The 23777-nt window shown below is 47.9% G+C and overlaps 1 protein-coding gene across 2 annotated transcripts in view; it reads left to right on the top strand.

The window, feature by feature from the left end:
- Nucleotides 1-23777, top strand: part of SPTBN4 (spectrin beta, non-erythrocytic 4) — a 1634043-nt gene that overhangs the window by 831685 nt on the left and 778581 nt on the right. For both annotated transcript variants that reach the window (XM_086938241.1, XM_086938242.1), the window contains one exon: nt 3489-3767. In XM_086938241.1, the coding sequence (XP_086794367.1) occupies nt 3489-3767 (279 nt within the window). The remainder of the gene's footprint in view (nt 1-3488; nt 3768-23777) is intronic.

Here is a 23777-nt window from a genome sequence, read left to right as displayed (position 1 = left end):
AACCACCAATAGCACCACCACCACCAATACCAGTACCACCACCACCACCAATACCAGTACCACCACCAATACCACTACCACCACCATCAATACAAATACCAACACCACCAATACCACCACAACCAATACCACCACTGCCAATACCACCACCAATGCCACCACCACCAGTACCACTACCTCCAATACCACCCGCACCAGTACCACCACCACCAAAACTACCAGTACCAATACCACCACCACCAATACCACCACCACCACCAATACCACTACCACCACCAATAGCACCACCAATACCAATACCACCAATACCACCACCAATACTGCCACCATCAATACCACCACCTCCTCCAATACCACCAATGCTGCCGCCACCCCCAATACCACCACCACCACCACCAATACCACCACCATTACCAACACCACCAATACCAATACCACCATCAATATCAATACCACCACCCCAGCGCCTCTCGCTCACTAGTAATAGCAGGGGCACTGCACGAGGCCCAAGCTGCAGCCGAGACCATCCCTCCCTCCCTCCATGCTTGCCATAAAGCACAGCCCGCCCTGCACCAGTAGGTGAAGCTACGGCCCTACTACAGCTGGAGTGTTTTTTATTAGGCCAAAGATAGCAATGACATTACGCAATGCCACACTGAACACTCAAATCACGGTTAAGGCAGGAAATAGCCCCCGCTCTTCCTCCTGAGCCTCAACAGTGTAATCACAGAGCAAAAGGTGTTGGAGCGCTTTGTTAGTGTTTAAAGCTCGGATCATGGGTAACTCTCACTTCACACTTTGTGTCTGTGTAATTTACAACACTTATGCATCTTCTTCACTGCACTATTTATCACTACTTTGGAGCTGGTCTCTTCCGCTGATATTTACAATCTAACAAGAGGTCGAGAAGGCCCTTTATTGCCATGCAATAGATCTCGCATTTGCAAGAGTTTAAGGTATTGGCATTGTAAATGACAATGCCTTTTATTTATGTTTTAAAACCCAAAACATAAATAAAAGGCGTGTGAATGTGAGACCTATTGCATTGCAAATGCTTGTTAAATACATGCAATATAATGGATTGGGGTACCTGGGAATGGTGGGGGTGACTCGCCAACAAGGCCATCCCTGGCTTATAAAAGAGTCCCAACTGGCCAACCCCAATGCCCGAACCCTCTAAGCCCTATGAGGAAGCCAGAATTCTGGCAGCATTGCACCTATTGAAATTCTTCACCACACAATCCTCCCCAATTGACTTAAGACCCCATCCAACCCACCCCACTCTACTAACCATATTTATCTGGTTGTGAAAGCCAGCATCCGCCCCCACCTTCATGAATAAGCAGTGGGACACCTTATTTTGAGCTGAGAAACCCCCTCAGAAGAGTTGGAGGTGTTTGGGGCCACATCCACTAGGACTACCACAAAGTGAGTGCAATCAGGTTGGAGATCCAGAAAATTACTCCTGCAAGAAGGAGCCCCAGGGCCACTCTCCTTCGTGGGGCAGGAGGAGCCTCGGTGAAGGCCCCTGAATAATTGTCCCTAGTGGGTCAGTGTCCTGAAGTCACAGAGTGAAGTACACTAGAATTGGTAGGAATACCTATGTGTGCATTATCAGGGCTGGTATTCATGCTTAAAAGGGGAACCCCTTTTTTAAACTGGGGTGGAGGCGGAATCAAGGTTCGCAAAGGCTGTAGAAGCTGCACTATTAGGGCGATGGAAGGAGGCCGGCAAGCCCCATTAGCGCTAGGCCCCAACATGACAACACCGGCATCAGGGGGAGGAGATTGTGTGAGGGAGAAGTGTATTTACACGCGTAAAATTTGTGCAAAGCTCCCTATCCTCAAGCTTTACCAATAAGCCATTATTGATACCGATAATTTAATGATGAACTTAAGGCAGGACAACATCTTTGACAGACTCAAGTTCAGGTCTAAATAGTGCACCCAAGTTCTTTTTGTGTCATAATTTTTACCCTCTGGCCAAGCCAGGCCATCAACAGCGGACACTAAGCCAGTGCATCCTACTGCGTGGTGGTGCTTGTTGTGATAGTTAGCTCAATGAGAACGAGGGAATGAGATGGTGATGGTAGTAGCACAGCCTGAGAATCATGAGCAAGCGACACCCCAGACTACACAGGACCTAAGTCAGTGGTAGGGGAGGGGGGGACCATCGCAACACTCGTCGATGGTAACACTATTGCTGGGTTAGAACCAAAGCCAGCACAATCTTTGTCACAAGAACGATGAGTAGAGGCAGTATCTTCCCTCTTGTAGAACTGGGTTATATTAGATTTTGCTTTCCTAGGGGCAGGAGTAACAGGAACAGTTCTCACCCCACTAATTATGTCCTCAAGTTCCACAATTAGTTCATTAATTACTTAAGAGGCCGCGTGATGCCTTGCAGATTTGTTCTCTTTCCCCGCTCCAGGGAGTTGTTGGATGCTTTTCTTTTGCCCATATCGTTATCGAGGAGCTCAGATAATAAACTCTGGTGAGGACTGAATATCGCTGACAGACAAATAGTTAAACAATCAGATGAACCAAAGTAAACAGGTCCAGAAAATCTAGGACACAGAGAAAAGGCTTACCAGACAGAGGGGGACCAGTGTCACCAAAAGCAAGGGAAAATTGGTTTTGACCTGCCACTTCCTGGCGCTGATGAGCGCAGGACGGTCCTGCCCTTGGTCCGGGCTTTGCCTGGGCTCCTCCTACGCTGCGGGCAAACTGTGTTCGCTATATGTGCGTTAGTACAGCTCTGCCCTTTACCAGGTGTGCAGAGTTAGAAACGTCTCCTGGCGCAAAGTAGATTTAGACGTGGAGTCCCTGGCACCTAGCTGGCGAGGTTTGTCCCACGCTGTGAGGAGATTGTGTGGGCTATAAGTGTGTCGGTACAGCTTCTCCCTTTGGCAGGTGTGCAGAGTTAGAAGCGCCTCCTGGTGCAAAGTAGCTTAGGATGTGGTGTTCCTGGCACCTAGCTGACCAGTTATAATTTTTCCCACACAATAAATGTATATTTATTATATTTCTCTAATCGGGCTTTTTAAAATACTCGTCTCAAATGATTGAACTCTCACTTAGTAATTGATATTAAAGACCAGACAAGATATTTTTCATTTCACCTTACAAATTCATTGTTGTCCTTTTTTAGGTTAATTGTATGAATTTGCATACATGATTTAGTACTTTTACTCCAGACGATTTCCAAAAGCGATGTTTCAAAGGCTATTAGAATAAACTTTAAATTGATTCCAATCATGTGCAAGCGTGGATAATAATATTAATAACAAAGAACTTTGAAATTCTCAGGTATTCCCCTCAAAGAATGTATTGGTGGATGAAAGTATGTTACAGTTTGTGGTACAAACAAATTGATCCACCCTTGAAAACTCGACTAGTGATTTTACATCAGTTCTTGAATATTTATTCTTCCAAAAACATCCCTCCTTTCTGAGAAGTGCTTTTTGATTGCCCCTTTTCTATTTGCAGAATCTGCGGCGGGAGGTCCAGGTGCACAGCCCACGAGTGGAGGATGTGCTGGAGCGGGCAGGAGCCATTGCAACCATCAAGAGCCCAGAGGTGGACCCTGTGCGTGAGAACTTTGAAAAGCTGAGAGAGCTGTGGATTGCTCTGCGAGAGCAGACAGAACGACGGCAGCAACTGCTGGATGCTTCCTACCAGGTGGAGCAGTACTACTTCGATGTAGCGGAGGTGGAGTCGTGGTTGAGTGAGCAGGAGCTGCTCATGATGAATGACGAAAAGGGAAAGGTGAGCAGCTGCTGCTGGGGATTTAGGGCAGAAATAAGGGTTTTGAGTAAAGTGACCTCATTGTGCCATCAGTGTAGTTCAAATGTCCATCAAACCAGTCTTTCAATTTATTAGACTGTTGCAGTTTTCTGGTACTGAGCATATTAGTATCAAAATAGGTTTTATGCAAACATACCCAGAAAAACAGTAATACACCTCATCGTTTGGACTTCGCCAGCTGTGTTCACATCCCAGGGTCACTCCGAATGGTTATAAAAATCTTTGTGGACTCCCTTGCAGTGTCCAAAGAGACTTACGCAAGTCTTCATCCCTAGCCGTCTGGATTATGTGAATGTTTTGTATGTTGCTATAAGTAAGGTGCTGCTATTGCATTTCCAAACTGTGCAAAACACAGCAGCTAGGTTGGTCTGCCAGCTACCCCCTATAACTGCTTCTGGTCCACTACTGAAGACTCTTAAATAGCTGCTCAACAGAAAGCGACTTGTCTTTAAATTATTCTGTCACACACACACACAGAGCTCTATATGGTGGGGGCCCTAATTCTCTTTGTATCTGAATCAGTTTCGACCAACTAGCCAGAAAGCTTAGATCCTTGGATATGGTCTTGACACTGCACGGCCAGAAGTGATGGCATTTCTTTTTGTTATCAGATTCCTCACCAGTGAAATAAATTACCATTCTTGATCCATATCTGTAAGAGCTTGCCCACTTGCAAACAATTGCTGAAGACTTGATTAATCTAAGTAACTTGTCCTTCAAATTTAGTCTTCTTTGGGATTGAGTGGCCCCGCTTTGCAAGACGTTTGAGCATACCAATGCATAACATAACCTTCACGATAGTGTTATCGCTTCCCCCACGGATTTTTCCTCTTATCTCTGGCATTAATTACTACTATGTCTGTTTTCAGACAACTAAAATGATGTCTGAGCCAGTATTATGCTAGGAATAGCTTGAATTATGCCAGGAATTCCTATAATGTCTCAAAGATGAGCCACTGTTATTCCCAGGTGTAGCCGCAATGTAATTAAGAATTCTCACCATGTCATGCCTGGGATTGCTGAAATGTACCCAAGAATGCCTACAATATTTATTTATTGAACCATTTTATATAGCGCTCAAGCATTGCAAAATATGCGGGTGCTTTACAGTACCAATTACAAGTACATTTTACGTCAAGAATATAACACATTAAACTAGGAAAACAGTAGGAGGGAGGTTTTCATTTCTGCTTAAACTTTCTTAGATGGAACAAACTTTTAAAGATAAAACAGGCAGTGTAATTGGATGAGCATAGCAAGAAGGAGTGAGAAGGAATTAAATTAGAAAGGGTTGTGAATAGTAGGCTTATGAGGATGAATCTGGTGAGATGATACAATGAGCAATGAGAAGAGATGGAAGAGACAACAGAGCTGAGTAAAATGGTATTGGAAATAGTTTGGGAACAAAAGTGGCAAAATTGAGCTTACAGGGAAAATACGAACAAGCGGTTATATTGCCGACAGTGGACTAGAGTAGAGTTGAACGCAGAAAAATAGAGCAAGGCGGGAGAAACAGAGTCTGATTTGGTAAGACTATCTGGCCATGATTTTGCGAGTCAGCCACATTTCAAGAGAAGCAAATTTTGTTAATGCTAGAGCTTCTGGGTTAGATAGAGTCTGAAGAGGTGTGCGTTTAGGTGTTGTCAAAATTACACTAAAGTGGTTTTGATTCTTAGGTCTAATGTGGGTGATTTCCATTGTCAAGTTATTTTTACTGAGAAGAATTGATGGCTGAGCCTTAGTTGCCCTGAATTTTAGATTTTCTAGTGCTAGTTTATTATCACTTCTTATTACTCTTTGCCACCTGATCTTTTGAAGAGGTTTGAGAGATAGGGATGTGTTTTAAGATGTAATGCTTTCTAGGTTAAGCACCCTAATCCATGATAATCTGAGTGATGTGATCATAATTCTTTTGTGCCTGTGGCGTGAGAACTGATTTTAGTGGGTAAAGAGTAGAGCGTGGTAGACGAGCAAGCTCAGCATTTTCAAAGCCAATTTGTGATAAGACCAAGATCATGGAATACCTAAGTTTTATTTGATTGAGAGACACATGGTTTGATTTTTTTAAAGACCTTATTGGTGAAACATTCTCATTTTGGTAACTTTGTTTTTCCCGAGCTTTGGATCTTTCATGGATTCACATGATAGAATGTTTCCCTGACATCAGTCTTGGCACCCTCAGTAGTCTCTTTAACAAAAGAGGGAGGTAGAGGAAGAAAGGCTAGGGCTCACCCTCCTAGTATCAATAAGTCACAAACAATCTCTGTGGACAGAGATCAAGATCCCAGCCGGTATCTATGACTCTATTCCCAAAGCACACAATGGTGTTGGAATAGTATCAATAGCTTCAAGAAGAAAAAAGGAAAAAATATTCCTTTTTTAGGTGTCCCCTCACTCACCGGGGTTGCCCCACGGTGACATGCTTCATCATCGGGGCCATCCCAGCCCTCTACGGACTGGGGCGTGCTGCGACTTACGGAGTTACATAGGAGCACTTACAAAAGACTACGTGTGGTGCAAGGAATGTGATGTGAAGGAGTGGAGTATATGTGATTGATTAAAATTACCTGCCTAGTGAGTTTCAAACACTTTATTCTGGCTCCCAGGTGGTAAAGCTAAAAATGGGGTAGAACTGGTAGGATGCCTAAATTACAATGGGTTTAGGTGTACCTAACAACTCCTGTCTGCCAACATGTTTCGTGCGTCCCCCTAGCACTTCCTCAGGGCTACACAGGGACCAGCCCTGTGTTCGCCACTCCTTATCCAAAGCCTAATAAGCTATTAAATATAGAAATATAGAAACAATTTTATGCTGCAAAAGATTGAGGTATGCATCTGGAACCTACGCGACCAAACTTAATCACGTGGTCATGAAAAAAGGCTTAACTGTGCCCCATGGAATCGGTAGGGGTACAATATCCTGGTTGATTTGCTGCCGGGATACCACAATCGGTCTCACCTAGGCACTCCCCTCCGGTCCGAACAGAGGTAGAACACATCATCTTTCAGAATGTTATGGGAATGAAAATACATTACAATAGCGAGTTAGCAGTGTCAGGATTCACACTTAATACTGGCAACAGAAGACTGAGGCTTTACCAGTAGTTGCTTATAATACAGTCTTGTACAATAATGAGAGCTAGCATGGCTATTTAAAATGGCATCTGCAAACACAGTATCATTAAGAAAAACAGGTTATTTAAAATGTTTGTTCACACCATTGAGTGACTAATAGCTCCAGCTGACTATGTAATCAAAGACACAGAATGCAGAACAAGGCATAGCTTTGGATGCTGATGATGATGACACCACCCGCTACCGTCAGGAAAATGATAGACAAGATGATGAGGCCCCTGAATGGGATGGCTGCAACCCAGTTGAGGATTCCAGCCTGGAACTGGCACCTATGTACTCTCTGCCCAATATTATTTATCGCTTTCATGCTATGACAGATCATATAAGAAATTAAATCACCCTGTAGTGTCTGTTGTGAAGACCTCATTTTTATTCAATTTCTAAGACCGATCTAAATGCTCCAAAAGGTCTGTTTCCATCCTAGGCACCTTTGGGAAGAGTGATTATCATGCATGAGAAACCTAGCTATGGGTTTCAGTCTGATATTCGATTTGGAGACAAAGTATGGGGCTCCAAATTCAGCACCAGCCTGCCTTCTCAATCAAATTAAAACAGATCTGGTGATATTTGCTGTAGTTCAAAGATGGTTCAAGATCCAAGCAACTCCCATCTGTGGTACCTACTGACTGTAAAGGCAAGCACCTGGAACAGATGAGGAAAAAGGAACAGTGATTTTTCAGCATCGTCTATTGAAAGCAAACAGAGCTCTATACTATCCCAGTTCTTGAACAGCTTCCACAAGATTGTTACCGATCAGGTGAAGTCCACTCTTAAAGAAAGAGTGTAAACATCTTCTTCATTTATAGCTGGCACAACTACTGGTTTGTGTAAGTGAAAATGGGGGCTGCTCTATGAAGGTGTGGATGCCTTTCGTGCTTGAAGTTCAGTCTAAGGTTGTAGTTGTGGGGGGTCGCTCTCTGATCGTGGGCAGACAATCACGACGGGCAAACACTTGCAGGCCTAGTAACACCTTGCGGGGCAACGAATGCAATGACTCTCACACAGTAATACTCTAGTGGGCCGGAAGTCCCGAGCGACTCCGTCCCTTTTATTTATAGCCTTCTGGCCACGCCTGGCCAGAAGGTGATACAATGTTTGTAGGTGTTTCCGGGGCTTAGCCGAGACCCCATGAAACACTAGAGCGCTACATCCCTTCCCAAGTTAGTCTTTTGACATTGTCCAGCTGGACGGCCGTTCAGCAGGCAAACTCAGCAAGTTTTTGATTGGGTCTTGGATTTGGTCGGAGATCATACCGTTGCCTTCCCCTGGCAGGTAAATGTTCAGTATGGGATCTTCGGGGTGATTGTTCTGGCGCTTCAGGTAGGTCAGTTTCCAAGTCAGGACAAACTTGCTCTGATCCGCTTTCAGCGGTCACGTCAGACGGCGGTTCATCCGCTCGCTCCTCACCACTAGGATCAGATGGTATCCGTTTGAACCACGAGATGCTCTGGGTTACTTCTTCCCCATTCCGCTGTGCAGGTATAGCAGTGCCTTTGGTTGCAGTGATCACCCAGGACCCAGCCTCATATGGTGTGCAGAATTTTCCCCCTGGTCTTCGGGTTCAGATCAATACTGAGTCTCCGGGTGCCAGTTCTCGGACATGGGCTCTCCTCTTCCGACACGCATTGTCATTGTTCCTCCGTCTTCGTTCTTGATTGGCTCACGGGGAGTATGATTCCGGCCTCCAGTCTTGTGCCATGGGAAGAAGATCCCTTTGTGGTCCAGACAGGATAAGTGACCATGGTGATCTTTGGGTCTTGCTGTGGGGGGTGCTCCGGTATTCTCTAAGAAAATGTTGGAGTGCCTCTTCGGGATCAGTTCCTTCTACAGTGGCTATCCACAGGGTTTTGTTGATAGTTCTCATGAACCTATCAGCCTCACCATTGGCTTGGGGCCATTGTGGTGTGATGCGATGGTGCTTTATTCACAGTTCTTTCAAAAATTCCTTGAAGTGGAATGGCTGTCCGTTGTTGTCTTGAGCACCTGTGGAATTCCAAACATGGCAAATGTTTTGTTTAGCACTGGTTGGACGTTCGCGAAGCTCGTGGATGCTGCCACCTCTACAACTGGGTACTTGGTATAGCTATCGATGATGACTACTGTAATTCGCCCGTCAGGGAAACTGCCGAAGTCTAAGCTGACCCACGACCAAGGTGCTGGTGCTGGATATTATGTGACGACAGGCGCAGGGGCTTCGGGTGCGCTTGTTAGCTGGCATGCTCTGCAGTTTTGTACAACCGTGTATATCTCCTTTTCGAGGTCAGGAAACCATACTTTCTCTCTCATTCTGGCCTTCATTCTTCGGGTGCCCTGATGCCTAGCGTGTGCCGAGTGCCGTCGCCTGCTCCTGAAGGGTGAGTGGTATTACCACTCGAGGTCCTCTCAGTATGATCCCATTCTCAGCGATGCTGAGCTCGTTGTGTACCTTCCAGAATTTTCCCAGTCATAGTCGTTCCGCTTCATTCCAGTTTTGAGTGTTGCAGAGAAATCCTTCCCAACATCCTGCTTGTATCGCCTCAGTGACGTGTTGAATGATTGCATCATTCGCATACTGGCTTATGATGGTGGTGGCGGATAGTGCTTGCGGGCAGGCCCTCTGGGATATCATGTTCACAAACTCTTCTGTTTGCATGTCTTGTTCATTCTCAGTCATTTCTCCCGTTGTGGGATGGCGAGATAGAAAGTCCGCAGGATTCTTTGATCCTTCAGGTCAGCTAAAATGTCATCCACAGTGGGTGTTATGTGCCTCTCTCTCTTTATTGCTTTGGTAGGCATACGCATGTCAATGCAGATCCTTATTTTACCTGGTTGTCGAGTTTTTTCTGCTATTACCATGAGAGACACCCATGGCGTTGGTCCGGTTACCTTCTCGATGACCCCTTGTTTCTCTAATTGGGCCAGCTCTTGTTCCACTGCTGCCCGCAGCTGGAATGGGATTCTGCAGTGCCTTAGCGCGATGGGTTGTATGGCTTTGTCTATGTGAAACTTTACAGATGCCTTCTTGGTTGTTCCTAGACCTTCAAACAGGGAAGGGAACAGCTGTAGGATTTCTTCGGTCTGCAGGGTCTTCACAGCGTTGGCGAACGCAATGAGGTTGTGGTCTTCCGCCATGTGACTTCCAACTAGGAGGTCCGCTTCTTTGTCGACGACGTGGAATGTCGTCTTCACTTCTCGGTCTTCGGATTTGACTTGCACTAGCATTTTGCCTCGCAGGGGAAGCGGTTCGTGGCTTCCGTATGTGAATATCCGGACTGTGGGCGGGGTAAGCCATGGTTTTGGATTGAGGGCCTTGTAGTGTTGTATCCCCATCACGTTGACGGCGGCGCCTGTGTCTATTACTCCTGTCACTGATGATCCATCAATTTGAATCTGGCATTTAGGTTGTGGCCTCCGCCATCTTTTCAGGTCGGTGGTGAAAGACACGAAGTAGCACTCATCATTCTCTTCGGTGGAAGAGCCATCTAGGCGCTCGTAGTGGCGGTGTTGAGACTTTGACGAGCACGAGGACTGTGTGTCGTCCATGGTTAAGTGCCTGACTGCTCCTGACATTGTTTTTCTTCCTGACTGGTTTCTTCAGCGGAAACCACCTCGGCATACACTTGCGAAATGGTTAGGTACTCCGCCCTTTGAGCACGTCTTCCCTCGGGCAGGGCAGCTATCGGGCCCGTGTTCTTCTCGTCCGCAGTATCCGCACGTTGATCGTCGTGGTGTTCTAGTTGGCCATCGTCCTCGCCCACTCCGGCCAGAGCTGCGGATGGCATCTACTCTCTCAGTTTTCACGGTTGCCCCTGTGTCTGCGTTGGGATTGAGGGCTGCTTCCATCGCCGTGGACCTGACGTCAGACAGCTCATGCGATCGGGCTAAAAGTAGTATTTCTTCTAGTGTGATGCGAGGCTGGTGCAGTATTAGTGTTCTCAGTTGTTTGCTGCGGCATCCTTGGATTAACTGCGCACTTACCTCTTTTGTCTGGTCACCTTCCGGGCAGGTGCTAATGAGTTCCCTTAGACGTGCGTGGAAGGCATCCATTGTCTCCCCCTCTCTCTGTCTTTACTGTCTGAACTTGAAACGTTCGTAGTGCGGGTTAAGTTGCGGGTCGAAATGAGCATTCAGTGCTCGCACAGCGGCGTCGTAGTCGGCTGCTGCTCCCGTGTCAGGGAGGTGTGCAAAGAGTTTGTAAATCTCATCACCACCGAAATGCAGCAGTACCGATCTTTTGACTTCATTGTCCTTTTCTCTGGTGACCACGAAATAGTTGTTTAGGCGTCCAATCCAGACTGCCCACCTTGTGGCTGCTGTCGAAGGGTCAATGAGCTCACTAAATGGCGGTAGCGCTTGAATCTGGGAGTGCGCTGACTGTTGCGTCGGTGCTTCTGCCTGTTTCACTGGGGGTGGCCCCGCAGGGGGCGGTCCTTGCTGTTGTTCTCCTGCTGCGATGGCTGGTGGGTTTCCTGGTTGCTGTGCTCCAGCGGCGGAGGCGCCTGGTGGGTTCGACATGCTGTGTTCTTAGGATTGTTGGTGGGCATCAATGTTTGTTGCGACTTCTTCCGCTTATATGCATCCCTACGTTCGCCTCGGGCGCTTTATTTGTGTGTCTGTTGCGTTGCTTTCTCAGGGTATTGCCTGCAACTTTTGTTCTTGCCAGTGCTTGTTTTACATTTGTTTTGTTGTTGCTGGTGCTTGTTTTGTGGTTGCCAGTCCTTGTTCTGCGCTTGCCAGTGCTTGTTTGCTGTCTATTGTGGAGGGTGCTTCTGCCCCTGCGCGTGTGCGCTATCTTCTTCTCTCCTCCGTGCCTGTCTCCTGAGATCGGGGCAGCAGCGTCTCTTCTCCGGCCTGTGCACATGGATCGCGTGCTGGGAACGGGCCCTTTCGCTAATGCGCATGCGCGCACCTCAATTGCTGGCGATCGGCTCTTGTGAACTCTTGCCTGCTCTTGGCTCTCACATCTCTCACGTCTCTCGGGCGTTCTGGCTGCCGGTTCCTCACGCAGCTTCTGGCATCTGCTGCTTACCGGTGCCGGGGTTCTCTCCGTCGGGCACTTCACCACGGCGTCGCTGACCACGGATCTTGCCGGCAGGTACCACTTCTCTGTCTTGGGGGCAAATGTATTGTTATCCCACCCTCGTCGCCAGTGTGGGGGGGTCGCTCTCTGATCGTGGGCAGGCAATCATGACGGGCAAACACTCGCAGGCCTAGTAATACATTGCGGGGCAACACATGCATTAATGACTCTCACACAGTAATACTCTAGTGGGCCGGAAGTCCCGAGTGACTCCGTCCCTTTTATTTATAGCCTTCTGGCCACGCCTGGCCAGAAGGTGATACAATGTTTGTAGGTGTTTCCGGGGCTCAGCCGAGACCCCGTGAAACACTAGAGCGCTACAGTAGTCATGCCTTTTAAAGGACAGCACTTGTTTGGAAAACTTGGCTGAAACTTGCAAGCAATCAAAAATATTGGGGCATGGGGAAATTGATTGGTGTTCCTCAACGGTCACAAAACTTCTCATATTACAATCATTAACCTTATGGCTGTAAAACGTCTCAACAGATGGAACCTTCTGGCAGTTTTCACCTATTCGGGCAGGGCTACTGCTCTGAATCCCAGTCATCCTTGTAGCATGGAAGATGTCTATCAGGAGGCCTCAACAAGTGTTGGGGGCAATGCTCATCACCCAATAGGGGCCAGGATAGGGCCCGTCTGTGATGATACCCCGGGCAGCGTGCTGCTTTCATTTTTCATATATGTGGGGGTACCAGTCCAGATTTATCTTTCAGTCTATTGTCAGACTGCCTACAGTCGCTCCACATTGGACATTGTAAAGTATCGACACACAATGGGATATGTGTCAAAGCCAACTCCAAAATGTCTAAGTTAGGAACATAATTTACGTTTGGAAGCTCTGCTAACAGAAATTATTAAACTAGTTCACATGTTTCTGAAAGAGTCCATGCCGAAAGCCCAAGTCATCAGGGCTTTTACTCAAAATTGTTCTTTACTCTAAAAAAATATGTGGGAGTGACACTCAATTTAAGAATTATGAACGTTAACCAGAATGCTAAAAAAAGAATTGTTTCAGGAGGATTTAAACTGCAAGGATTTCCTGGAATTACTCCATCTTGAGGGAACTTACTTTCACCTGCTTATATATCCCCAAAATTGAAAATGACTCTGGCTTATAATGGACAGCCAATATTTCCAATTCAGAGCGCAACTGTTTGGCTTTAGATTGGCAGCCAGAGTATTAGTGGCTGCCCAGCTACACCATCAAGGGTGAGAGTTTTCCTATACCTTGACAGCTGGTTTATCTAGCTCCTTTGCTCCAAAAAATTAAGTAAGGCTGTGAGAAGTTGGCCTGGTATATAATGCTCACTAATTCTAGTGATCACTTTGTACCATGCCAAGCAACCCTTATGATGATGGTTGTAATTCAACCTTGTAGACCAGTTATCCTAGTGGTAACGTGGACAAAGCAGTCTTAGGCTAAACTCTGAAAGGCATGTGAAGCCAGCTGTTATACCATACACAACCCCCTTGAATACCAAATGAAAGGGACACCACACAGATATATATTGAAAATATATATTGATTTATTAACTATTAAAATCCCCTGGACTCTTTATGAGCACAGAAGCACAAGCGTTAAATCACAAGACAGTTTAAAATACACAAAAGTTGCACAATATGGATGAGCCCTAGGGGCCACCTAAACCATATACTAAATAAGTGGTATAAGAGATACCTAAAGGAAAGTGAAGAGGCCTAGGGCCTTGGGAATCGCTGGAGCTATTCAAGACTGGAGTTAACTAAGTCGGGAAAGGCCCACGGGACTCGGGTGCAGTGTTCAAAGTGCACGCACTTCTCAATACAAAGTCTATGGTGCGTAAAAAGCACAAAGTTAGAAAGTTAGGAACCTTCCGAGTGACCTACGGAGCTGAAACTTAAAACACAGGCCCTTGGGATGTGTACCAGTGCAGGAGCACCGGCGGAGCTGAGTTACCTCACCCACAGGAAGCGGGTGCACAGGGTCGAAGATGTGTCGGGTTTCGTCACGCTGGTCGATGGTGCTTGGAGCTGAAGATGCTGCAGGCGGCTCGATGAGAAGAGTTCCGGTGGATCCAAGGGTGGATCAGAAGAGTTGAAGACCTGAAAGCAGAGGGGACAGTGTTCAAAGTCACTAGCCAGTGACTGCCCTGGAACCAGAGTGGAACCAGGCGATGTCGGGTGCAAACAGGCGTTGTCGGGTAGCTTCTTTCTGCAGCCACGTGGATACCCGGGGTCGAGGACGTCCAGGAGTCGGTCACGAGCTGTCCCACGTAGGCTTCTCGCTGTTGGCGGTGTCGGCGACCTGATCGGAGCAAACAGGCCTTGGCAAATGCAAGCCACGCAGAAGTTGAAAGATGCTGTTCACTCGGACCAGCAAGGTCAGAGCGAGGGCTCCTTTTCACAGGAGCTTGGGTAGGTCTGGAGCAACCAGACCTGCTGTTTAAATCTTCGGGTTCGTCGCCAAGATGGCCGCTGACCACGTGGCTAGTGGCCGGGATGGCGCGTCGAGTGGCACAGTGCAAAAGGGCCCCACGCAGATCGTGGAGATGCTGGGGGGCTGATCTTCGGTGCAAGGGCTGCTCGGTGGTGGGGGTTCTCAATCCCCAAAGCACAACGTCGAGGATGCCTCAGAAGCTGCGCAGTCAGCTTTACGAGTGTCTTCCAAGAGGTCCGGTCCCACGTCACTCGGTGCCTCCACGGGTCCCTTCTTCGCAGGGACTGTGGATCGGGCTTTGAGAGGTCTGGGAGTCTGGTTCTTGTCGGGCTCTGGGCTCGGTCTCCGGCGGGAGGCGGCGGCAAAGCAGACGTCGAGTTGCTGGTTGGTACCTGTGTTCACAGGGTGGTCACTCCTTGGCCACAAGGGAGATTCTTCTTCAGTCTTCTGTGCAGCAGAATGTCGAAGTCCAGTCTTCTTCTTAGTTTTAAGTTGATTTCGGGATGATCTGCTGTGCAATGGCACTGCTCCCCCTCTTATTCCCAAACTGGGGGTGGATCACCTACTAGGTCCCTCCTCTGGGTGGAACCAGGAAGGGGGGCGGTTACACCCCCTTTCCTTTGTCCAGCTCCGCGCCAGGACTGGGGCTGGAAGGCCCCAGAACCGGTTTGGACTGGCCTATGCACGGGGACACCTTGTGTGCCCCGGGCATGTCTGATTCTTTTCAGCCCTGTCCTACCTAATACACAAAATCCTGTCTGGGGTGGTGCTCGCACCTCCCAAGGCAGGAAACCCTTTGTCCAGGCCACCATCTGCCGAGTTTCGGTCAGCAGCAGGAGGCCAGACTTGTGTCTGTGGTGGCAGCGTCCATTTTGTGAAGCTGAGGCTCTGTTTAACTTTAACCGGGGTTAAGGCTACGCACATGTCGTGTCCCTCTAGAAGGGTGGAATGCTATCCCCGTCGCCAGAATTGGCGAGGGGATAGTATTCCAATTCGTATGACACCTTACTCGACATGTTTTGATAAAGCCAAACCAAAGATAGCATTTAACCGCGAGGATTATAATGCACTTAAGAGTATATGGTATGGCAATATCCCGGAACGGCTTAGGGAGTTGTTCCCGACAGCTGCAGACAGGCTCAGCTCATGCCAGAGCACCATCTCACATATTTCCAAGCACTCTGCCTCCAGGATTGATGAGGCCTTCCATAGGAGTGGCTGATAGGAACATATGTGTCCAGTTTAGGGTTAGGCACAGACATACTGTACCTAAGTAAGAGGTGGTTACACCGACTTACCCCAGCTGAGTGATCAGCCAGTTGTGTCAAATATGGAGGCCAGGCCAGGGGTGGCACAATACGTGCTGCAGCCCCTGGTAGGCCTTGGATACACCTATGCCCTGGGCACCTAGGGTGCACTATTACAGGGGCTCATAAGGTGAACCAGTTCCAATTGTGTTATGCACCTAAGGTACATGGAGTCCATTTTAAGGAGAGAGCAATCAGCCTGGGGCCCTGAATAGCAGGATCCCAGGCCAACTAAGTCAAAAACCAGCTAAACACCAGGCAAAAAGTTTGGGGGTAACCATAGTCAGATATCCACCTTCCTACATAACCCCCCCCCAAACGAAAGGAGATAAGGCTATCCTTGACCAGGTAAGCCTATATTGCCTAAGTGGCCATATAAGGAAGTACCAGCTCTGGCTTGGTAACCCCCTGTCTCATGGTCCACTAAGCAATCCCTCACCCTAAGGGTATCGGAGGGTCTCCACCATAGGGAATCTCTACCTGTGGTGTGTCTTTGCAAAGTCAAAGGCTGGTGTTGAGATGGAGTACTGAAGTGAGTTTCCTCTGTAGGGCTCAGCTTCCTCCAATCACTCTCCACCATGTGTGCCTTTCTTTCTCTGACTGAGTTGCACTGTGCTCTCAGGGTCAACCTCTGGCTACCTAAAGCTGGAGGCTGGGTCCCTCTGTTTGGCTTACTGGAGGGACAGGTCAGGTTTGGGCCCTTAGGGTCCCAGGTTTGGCTGTGCCCAACAATATCCATCTGGGGGAGGTCCCTAACTACTTTTAAGGGGGATCCCTCAGGAGTTTTTAAAGTTTTCACCTCACTAGGGCTACTAGTTTCGGTGCCCCTAATCTGTTGATGGGGGTGCTTTATTTGACAGGGGGCCCTTTGGGTCTCACTGTCCTTCTTGTCCTCTGCAGCCCTGGGCTGAGTAAGGCAAGGTAGAGAGGGGCAGGTTACCTGCTCCAGACTGGGTCCCTCCTGAGAAGGGTCCACTGCCATCAGAGGTTCTGTCAGGCCAGGCCTAACAACCTCTGGGACAGTTCCTTCATCAGGGGTAAGATCAGTTCCCTGAGGAGGCTGATCCTTTCCTAAAGTCTGGTGAGGGGGAGATTTCTCTTCCTCCTCCATGCTCTCTGTTTGGGTGGAGTGATCCATCATTTCAGGCTTCACTACCCATGTATCTGTTTGAGTTTGGGCTGTGGCCATCACAGCCCCTCCAACCTTTTCAGGAGGAGACTCAGTTTGGGTATGGGCTGTTACCAGTACAGCCCTGCTACTCTTTCCAGGAGGGAAGTTATCTAAAGATGGGGCTGAGGTTTGCTCAGCCCTCCCAACCTTTTCAGGAAGGACATCTTGAATTGGGGCTGTAGCCATTACAGCCCCACTAACCTTTCCATGGAGATTTACCATTCTAGAATGGGTTTGCTGTTCAACCTCAGCCCAGGCTGAGATTTCCAAATCATTACCCAGTAGGCAATCTACAGGCAAGTTTGCTGACACTGCCACTCTCTTTGGGCCAGTGACACCTCCCCAGCTAAGATTGACTACTGCCATGGGATGATTGGATTCTATGCCATCAATGTTTGTCACCTGATATTTGGCATCAGGTAAAAGTTGCCTTGAGGGGACTAGACATTCAGCCACCATGGTGATGCTAGCCCCTGTGTCTCTGAAGGCCTCAACTTTCAAGCCATTGATGAGGGGCTCCTGTCTATACTTGCTCAAAGTGTTTGGGCAAGCTGTGAAATTGGCAAACCCCATGCCAGTCTCATAGACAAGAGTATCTGAGTTAGGGGACCTGGATAGGCCAGAGTCCACCTGTCCTCCAAAAGTAAACCCACCCAAATTCTTGGGGGTGCTCCCACCACCTGGGGGACCACTGCTAACAGTGACAGGAGGTGTTGGAGCCTTACCTGGAGGTATATTCTCCTTATTGCAATTCTTGGGACAACAGCTATCTGTTTTGTAATGCCCCACCTGTTTACAGGTATGACAATAAGGCTTTTTCTGGGATGTAGAAGTGTCTTGGGACCCACCCCCATTCTTGGAGTTTTGGGGCCCTGGGGAAGTCTTTTCCTTACTTTTATCCCCACCCTTCTCTTGAGGCTTGGTAGTCTCTTTCTTTTGGTCACCACCCTGGTTCTTAGGCCTGATCCTGGTTCTGACCCATTTGTCTGCCCTCCTACCCAATTCTTGTGGGGAGGTCAGATCAGAGTCAACCAGGTGCTGATGTAGAAGCTGATTTTGACAATTACTTAAGATTTGCTCTCTCATAATTAAATTATACAATCCTGTATAGTCAGTAACCTTACTTCCCAGCAACCAGCCCTCCAGAGCCTTAGTGGCACACTCAACAAATTCAGACCAGTCCTGAGTCTGTGTCTTCTGGGTATCTCTGAACATTAACCTGTACTGTTCAGTGGTTAAGCCTAACCCATCAATCAGAGCACTCTTCAGGACCATGTAGTTTCTAGAATCCTCATCACTAACTGTGAGGAGTCTGTCTCTGCCTCTACCTTCAAAGGAGAGCCACAAGATTGCTGCCCACTGCTCCTGAGGGATCTGCTGTACCATGCAGGCTCTCTCAAGTGCAGTCATCCATTTGTGGATATCATCCCCAGCTTTGTAGGGGGGCACAATCTTACTCAGGTTTCTTGTATCAAAGGACCTGTCTTTATCCTTCTGGATATTGCTGCCACCAGTGGATCCTAATCCACTCTCTCTAGGCTGTCTTGCTCTAGCAAGTTTCTCCTTAGCCAGGGCAACCTCTAACTCTTGCCTCTGGATCCTAAGCTCAGCCTCTCTCATCTTGGCCTCATGTTCCCTTCTCTGAGGGCTAGTCATCTCCTTTCTGGAGTGACCATGAGAGCCTCTAGAGACATGGGAGGTATTGGATTCACCTGAGTGATGCCTTCTCCTCCTATGGCCCTGGTTAAGTCCACCTGGGGGTCTGAATGGGTTGTTACCTGATTCATTCCCAAGTTGACTTAAGTTAGCCTGGTTCAGTCTACTGACCAGCACCTGACTATCTCTGTCATCATCTGACTCACTGCTTTCCACCTCCTCCTCCTCTTCTTCTTCCTCTTCCTCTACATCTACTTGAGGAGCTCCAGTGGTGGAGGCTTCCTCATCTACTAGGATGATAGGGGTAGGGGTGTCTACAGTGTCATCCTCTGAAGGATGGCCTCCTTCAGCATTCCCTGTGGGGTTTGCTTTAGAGGTCTTTAGAGCTTCAGACTGATCCAAGAGCTCTCTTAGGTGGTCTGCAGTAGGGGAAGGCCCTGTCTTCAGACCCCTTAAGACACAAAGCTGTCTTAATTCCTTAAAGGGAAATATAGCAAACTGGGATGGTGCCCTTGGAGGGTCACTCTCAACAGGAGTAAGTCCACTGGACCCCTCTGTTCCAGACATTGCTCTAGTGTGGGTGGATGTGTTGCAATCTACCTACACTGGTGTTTACCTACTAAACCTATCTAGTAGTTGTAGCTAGGGTGTGCTACTCCCTTTGCTCTACAACAACTAAGTTCAGTAGAACTTATGTATACTAGTCTTGTTTTATATGTACCTAGCAGGTACCTGTATGATCTTTCAAATGATAATCTCAAAGATTGTAATGGTAAAACAACAGCAAGCTCAGATCCCAATCCGCTGCTCACCAATGTGAGAAGTTGGCCTGGTATATAATGCTCACTAATTCTAGTGATCACTTTGTACCATGCCAAGCAACCCTTATGATGATGGTTGTAATTCAACCTTGTAGACCAGTTATCCTAGTGGTAACGTGGACAAAGCAGTCTTAGGCTAAACTCTGAAAGGCATGTGAAGCCAGCTGTTATACCATACACAACCCCCTTGAATACCAAATGAAAGGGACACCACACAGATATATATTGAAAATATATATTGATTTATTAACTATTAAAATCCCCTGGACTCTTTATGAGCACAGAAGCACAAGCGTTAAATCACAAGACAGTTTAAAATACACAAAAGTTGCACAATATGGATGAGCCCTAGGGGCCACCTAAACCATATACTAAATAAGTGGTATAAGAGATACCTAAAGGAAAGTGAAGAGGCCTAGGGCCTTGGGAATCGCTGGAGCTATTCAAGACTGGAGTTAACTAAGTCGGGAAAGGCCCACGGGACTCGGGTGCAGTGTTCAAAGTGCACGCACTTCTCAATACAAAGTCTATGGTGCGTAAAAAGCACAAAGTTAGAAAGTTAGGAACCTTCCGAGTGACCTACGGAGCTGAAACTTAAAACACAGGCCCTTGGGATGTGTACCAGTGCAGGAGCACCGGCGGAGCTGAGTTACCTCACCCACAGGAAGCGGGTGCACAGGGTCGAAGATGTGTCGGGTTTCGTCACGCTGGTCGATGGTGCTTGGAGCTGAAGATGCTGCAGGCGGCTCGATGAGAAGAGTTCCGGTGGATCCAAGGGTGGATCAGAAGAGTTGAAGACCTGAAAGCAGAGGGGACAGTGTTCAAAGTCACTAGCCAGTGACTGCCCTGGAACCAGAGTGGAACCAGGCGATGTCGGGTGCAAACAGGCGTTGTCGGGTAGCTTCTTTCTGCAGCCACGTGGATACCCGGGGTCGAGGACGTCCAGGAGTCGGTCACGAGCTGTCCCACGTAGGCTTCTCGCTGTTGGCGGTGTCGGCGACCTGATCGGAGCAAACAGGCCTTGGCAAATGCAAGCCACGCAGAAGTTGAAAGATGCTGTTCACTCGGACCAGCAAGGTCAGAGCGAGGGCTCCTTTTCACAGGAGCTTGGGTAGGTCTGGAGCAACCAGACCTGCTGTTTAAATCTTCGGGTTCGTCGCCAAGATGGCCGCTGACCACGTGGCTAGTGGCCGGGATGGCGCGTCGAGTGGCACAGTGCAAAAGGGCCCCACGCAGATCGTGGAGATGCTGGGGGGCTGATCTTCGGTGCAAGGGCTGCTCGGTGGTGGGGGTTCTCAATCCCCAAAGCACAACGTCGAGGATGCCTCAGAAGCTGCGCAGTCAGCTTTACGAGTGTCTTCCAAGAGGTCCGGTCCCACGTCACTCGGTGCCTCCACGGGTCCCTTCTTCGCAGGGACTGTGGATCGGGCTTTGAGAGGTCTGGGAGTCTGGTTCTTGTCGGGCTCTGGGCTCGGTCTCCGGCGGGAGGCGGCGGCAAAGCAGACGTCGAGTTGCTGGTTGGTACCTGTGTTCACAGGGTGGTCACTCCTTGGCCACAAGGGAGATTCTTCTTCAGTCTTCTGTGCAGCAGAATGTCGAAGTCCAGTCTTCTTCTTAGTTTTAAGTTGATTTCGGGATGATCTGCTGTGCAATGGCACTGCTCCCCCTCTTATTCCCAAACTGGGGGTGGATCACCTACTAGGTCCCTCCTCTGGGTGGAACCAGGAAGGGGGGCGGTTACACCCCCTTTCCTTTGTCCAGCTCCGCGCCAGGACTGGGGCTGGAAGGCCCCAGAACCGGTTTGGACTGGCCTATGCACGGGGACACCTTGTGTGCCCCGGGCATGTCTGATTCTTTTCAGCCCTGTCCTACCTAATACACAAAATCCTGTCTGGGGTGGTGCTCGCACCTCCCAAGGCAGGAAACCCTTTGTCCAGGCCACCATCTGCCGAGTTTCGGTCAGCAGCAGGAGGCCAGACTTGTGTCTGTGGTGGCAGCGTCCATTTTGTGAAGCTGAGGCTCTGTTTAACTTTAACCGGGGTTAAGGCTACGCACATGTCGTGTCCCTCTAGAAGGGTGGAATGCTATCCCCGTCGCCAGAATTGGCGAGGGGATAGTATTCCAATTCGTATGACACCTTACTCGACATGTTTTGATAAAGCCAAACCAAAGATAGCATTTAACCGCGAGGATTATAATGCACTTAAGAGTATATGGTATGGCAATATCCCGGAACGGCTTAGGGAGTTGTTCCCGACAGCTGCAGACAGGCTCAGCTCATGCCAGAGCACCATCTCACATATTTCCAAGCACTCTGCCTCCAGGATTGATGAGGCCTTCCATAGGAGTGGCTGATAGGAACATATGTGTCCAGTTTAGGGTTAGGCACAGACATACTGTACCTAAGTAAGAGGTGGTTACACCGACTTACCCCAGCTGAGTGATCAGCCAGTTGTGTCAAATATGGAGGCCAGGCCAGGGGTGGCACAATACGTGCTGCAGCCCCTGGTAGGCCTTGGATACACCTATGCCCTGGGCACCTAGGGTGCACTATTACAGGGGCTCATAAGGTGAACCAGTTCCAATTGTGTTATGCACCTAAGGTACATGGAGTCCATTTTAAGGAGAGAGCAATCAGCCTGGGGCCCTGAATAGCAGGATCCCAGGCCAACTAAGTCAAAAACCAGCTAAACACCAGGCAAAAAGTTTGGGGGTAACCATAGTCAGATATCCACCTTCCTACAAAGGCGTTAACCTGATGCTGGGCCAGCTGCTGTGGCTAGGCCTCATAATGAGCAAACGTAAGTGGGTACCCTTTGCAGAAGACTTTATTCTTATGCGTAAACATTTGTGCAGACTCAGGAAAGAGGAGGAAAACTAGTAAATTTAATTCAGGACATGCATGCAAATACTCTGATCACAATAGGAAAATACAATAGACTCTTGAAAATGATGCCCTTTATACTTTTGATTCTAAATAGTGCCCATGGATAAGATCAGTCCAAGAACATATATACCTGTAATAAGAACCTATATTGGCACAATGAGACATAAAGATTCTGGTTACTCCTAAAATCAAACATGCTTAAAATGGTGGAAGCTTGAGAAAAACATTTATTCAGTTCAAGATCTTTACACTCTACAGCCGCAGCGTCAACTGAAAACAGATATTTTACTCAAAGGTTGGGCTACTCACTTGCATAACATCTCCATAAGCGGCCTCTGGACTACTCAAAAACATAGTTGGTATAACTGGATGAGCACGTAGGCTGGACCTGAATGTATTTTTACCACTAATCTCTTGCCAAGAACTGCTTATAAGAAAAGACAACATGACTCCTCTTCTCTATCAGAAACGAGAAGAAATAATTTCACTAACGCTATCACAAGTAGCTCAAAACCTTTGGTACTAGACTCTGACACGTAGATAATGCTAACAATGGAGCATGAGCTGGGGCTACAAACCGTCAAGGAAGATGCTTTAAGCAGAGGCAGTGTAGAATGTCATAACTTACAGTGCTTCAGAGGTGGGACACACCTGTAGATCACTTTGTAATGCCAGACATTTACAAATGCCAAACTTTCATGTGGAGATGGTGGCAATATATGGGACTCGAAGGGAAGTGCTTTTTTATTTTTAATTAGTTTGTTTAGTAAGTACAACAGGCAGCAACAGTCGACTGGTGCATATCAGTAAAATAGGACATTCAATTCAATGTGAACATTTAGTAACATCATAGATACAGGCAGCGTATACAGAAAGTGCTTGGTGGGATGGCATTGATTTCAGTATTGGGAAAGACTTGATGTTTCCTAGCTCCCCCCTTAGATGTCTGTGGGGTGATTCAGTGTCGGGATGTTTGGGGGGTATAATGCGTAAGTGAGGGAGTTCCCACATCTAAGTGTCCCACAGCAGCGTCTATTGCCAAATACATCACAAGTCGCGCCCATATGTCAAGTGACTGGCTAGCTGCCATAATCAGGAGCTAAAACTCTATAAACGTTTCCTGGCAGTAGGCCATGTTCTTGAGCCAGCGGTCAATGATGGGTGCTGCAGTTTCACCCCAATGCATTGCTATTTGGTGCTTTGTCAGTTGCAGCATCAACTATGTTTATTTCCACATACTGGGCAGTATGTCCATAACATAACCCAAAAGAGCCACTATAGGTGTTCAGGGTATCATGGTGTCAGTTATTTCCTCAATTCTCCAATATTAGATCTTTTATGTATTCACATGCTTGAATCATTCCCCGTCGATGGCCTTGGAATCCCCGGTACCTTAACATAGTGGTAATCAGTGTAAAAATATGCAGCATATAGTATACAGTGTAAAACATAGTATCTTTAGTAGCACATCCACCTCATTTGAAAGAACCCAAACTTTAGTCAATGAGATGGAAGCTTA

Source organism: Lissotriton vulgaris, chromosome 9, assembly GCF_964263255.1.
Source record: "Lissotriton vulgaris chromosome 9, aLisVul1.2, whole genome shotgun sequence".
Lineage (NCBI taxonomy): Eukaryota > Metazoa > Chordata > Amphibia > Caudata > Salamandridae > Lissotriton > Lissotriton vulgaris.
The sequence above is the reverse complement of the archived record's forward strand: the minus strand, read 5'-3'. Positions and strand labels throughout refer to the sequence as shown.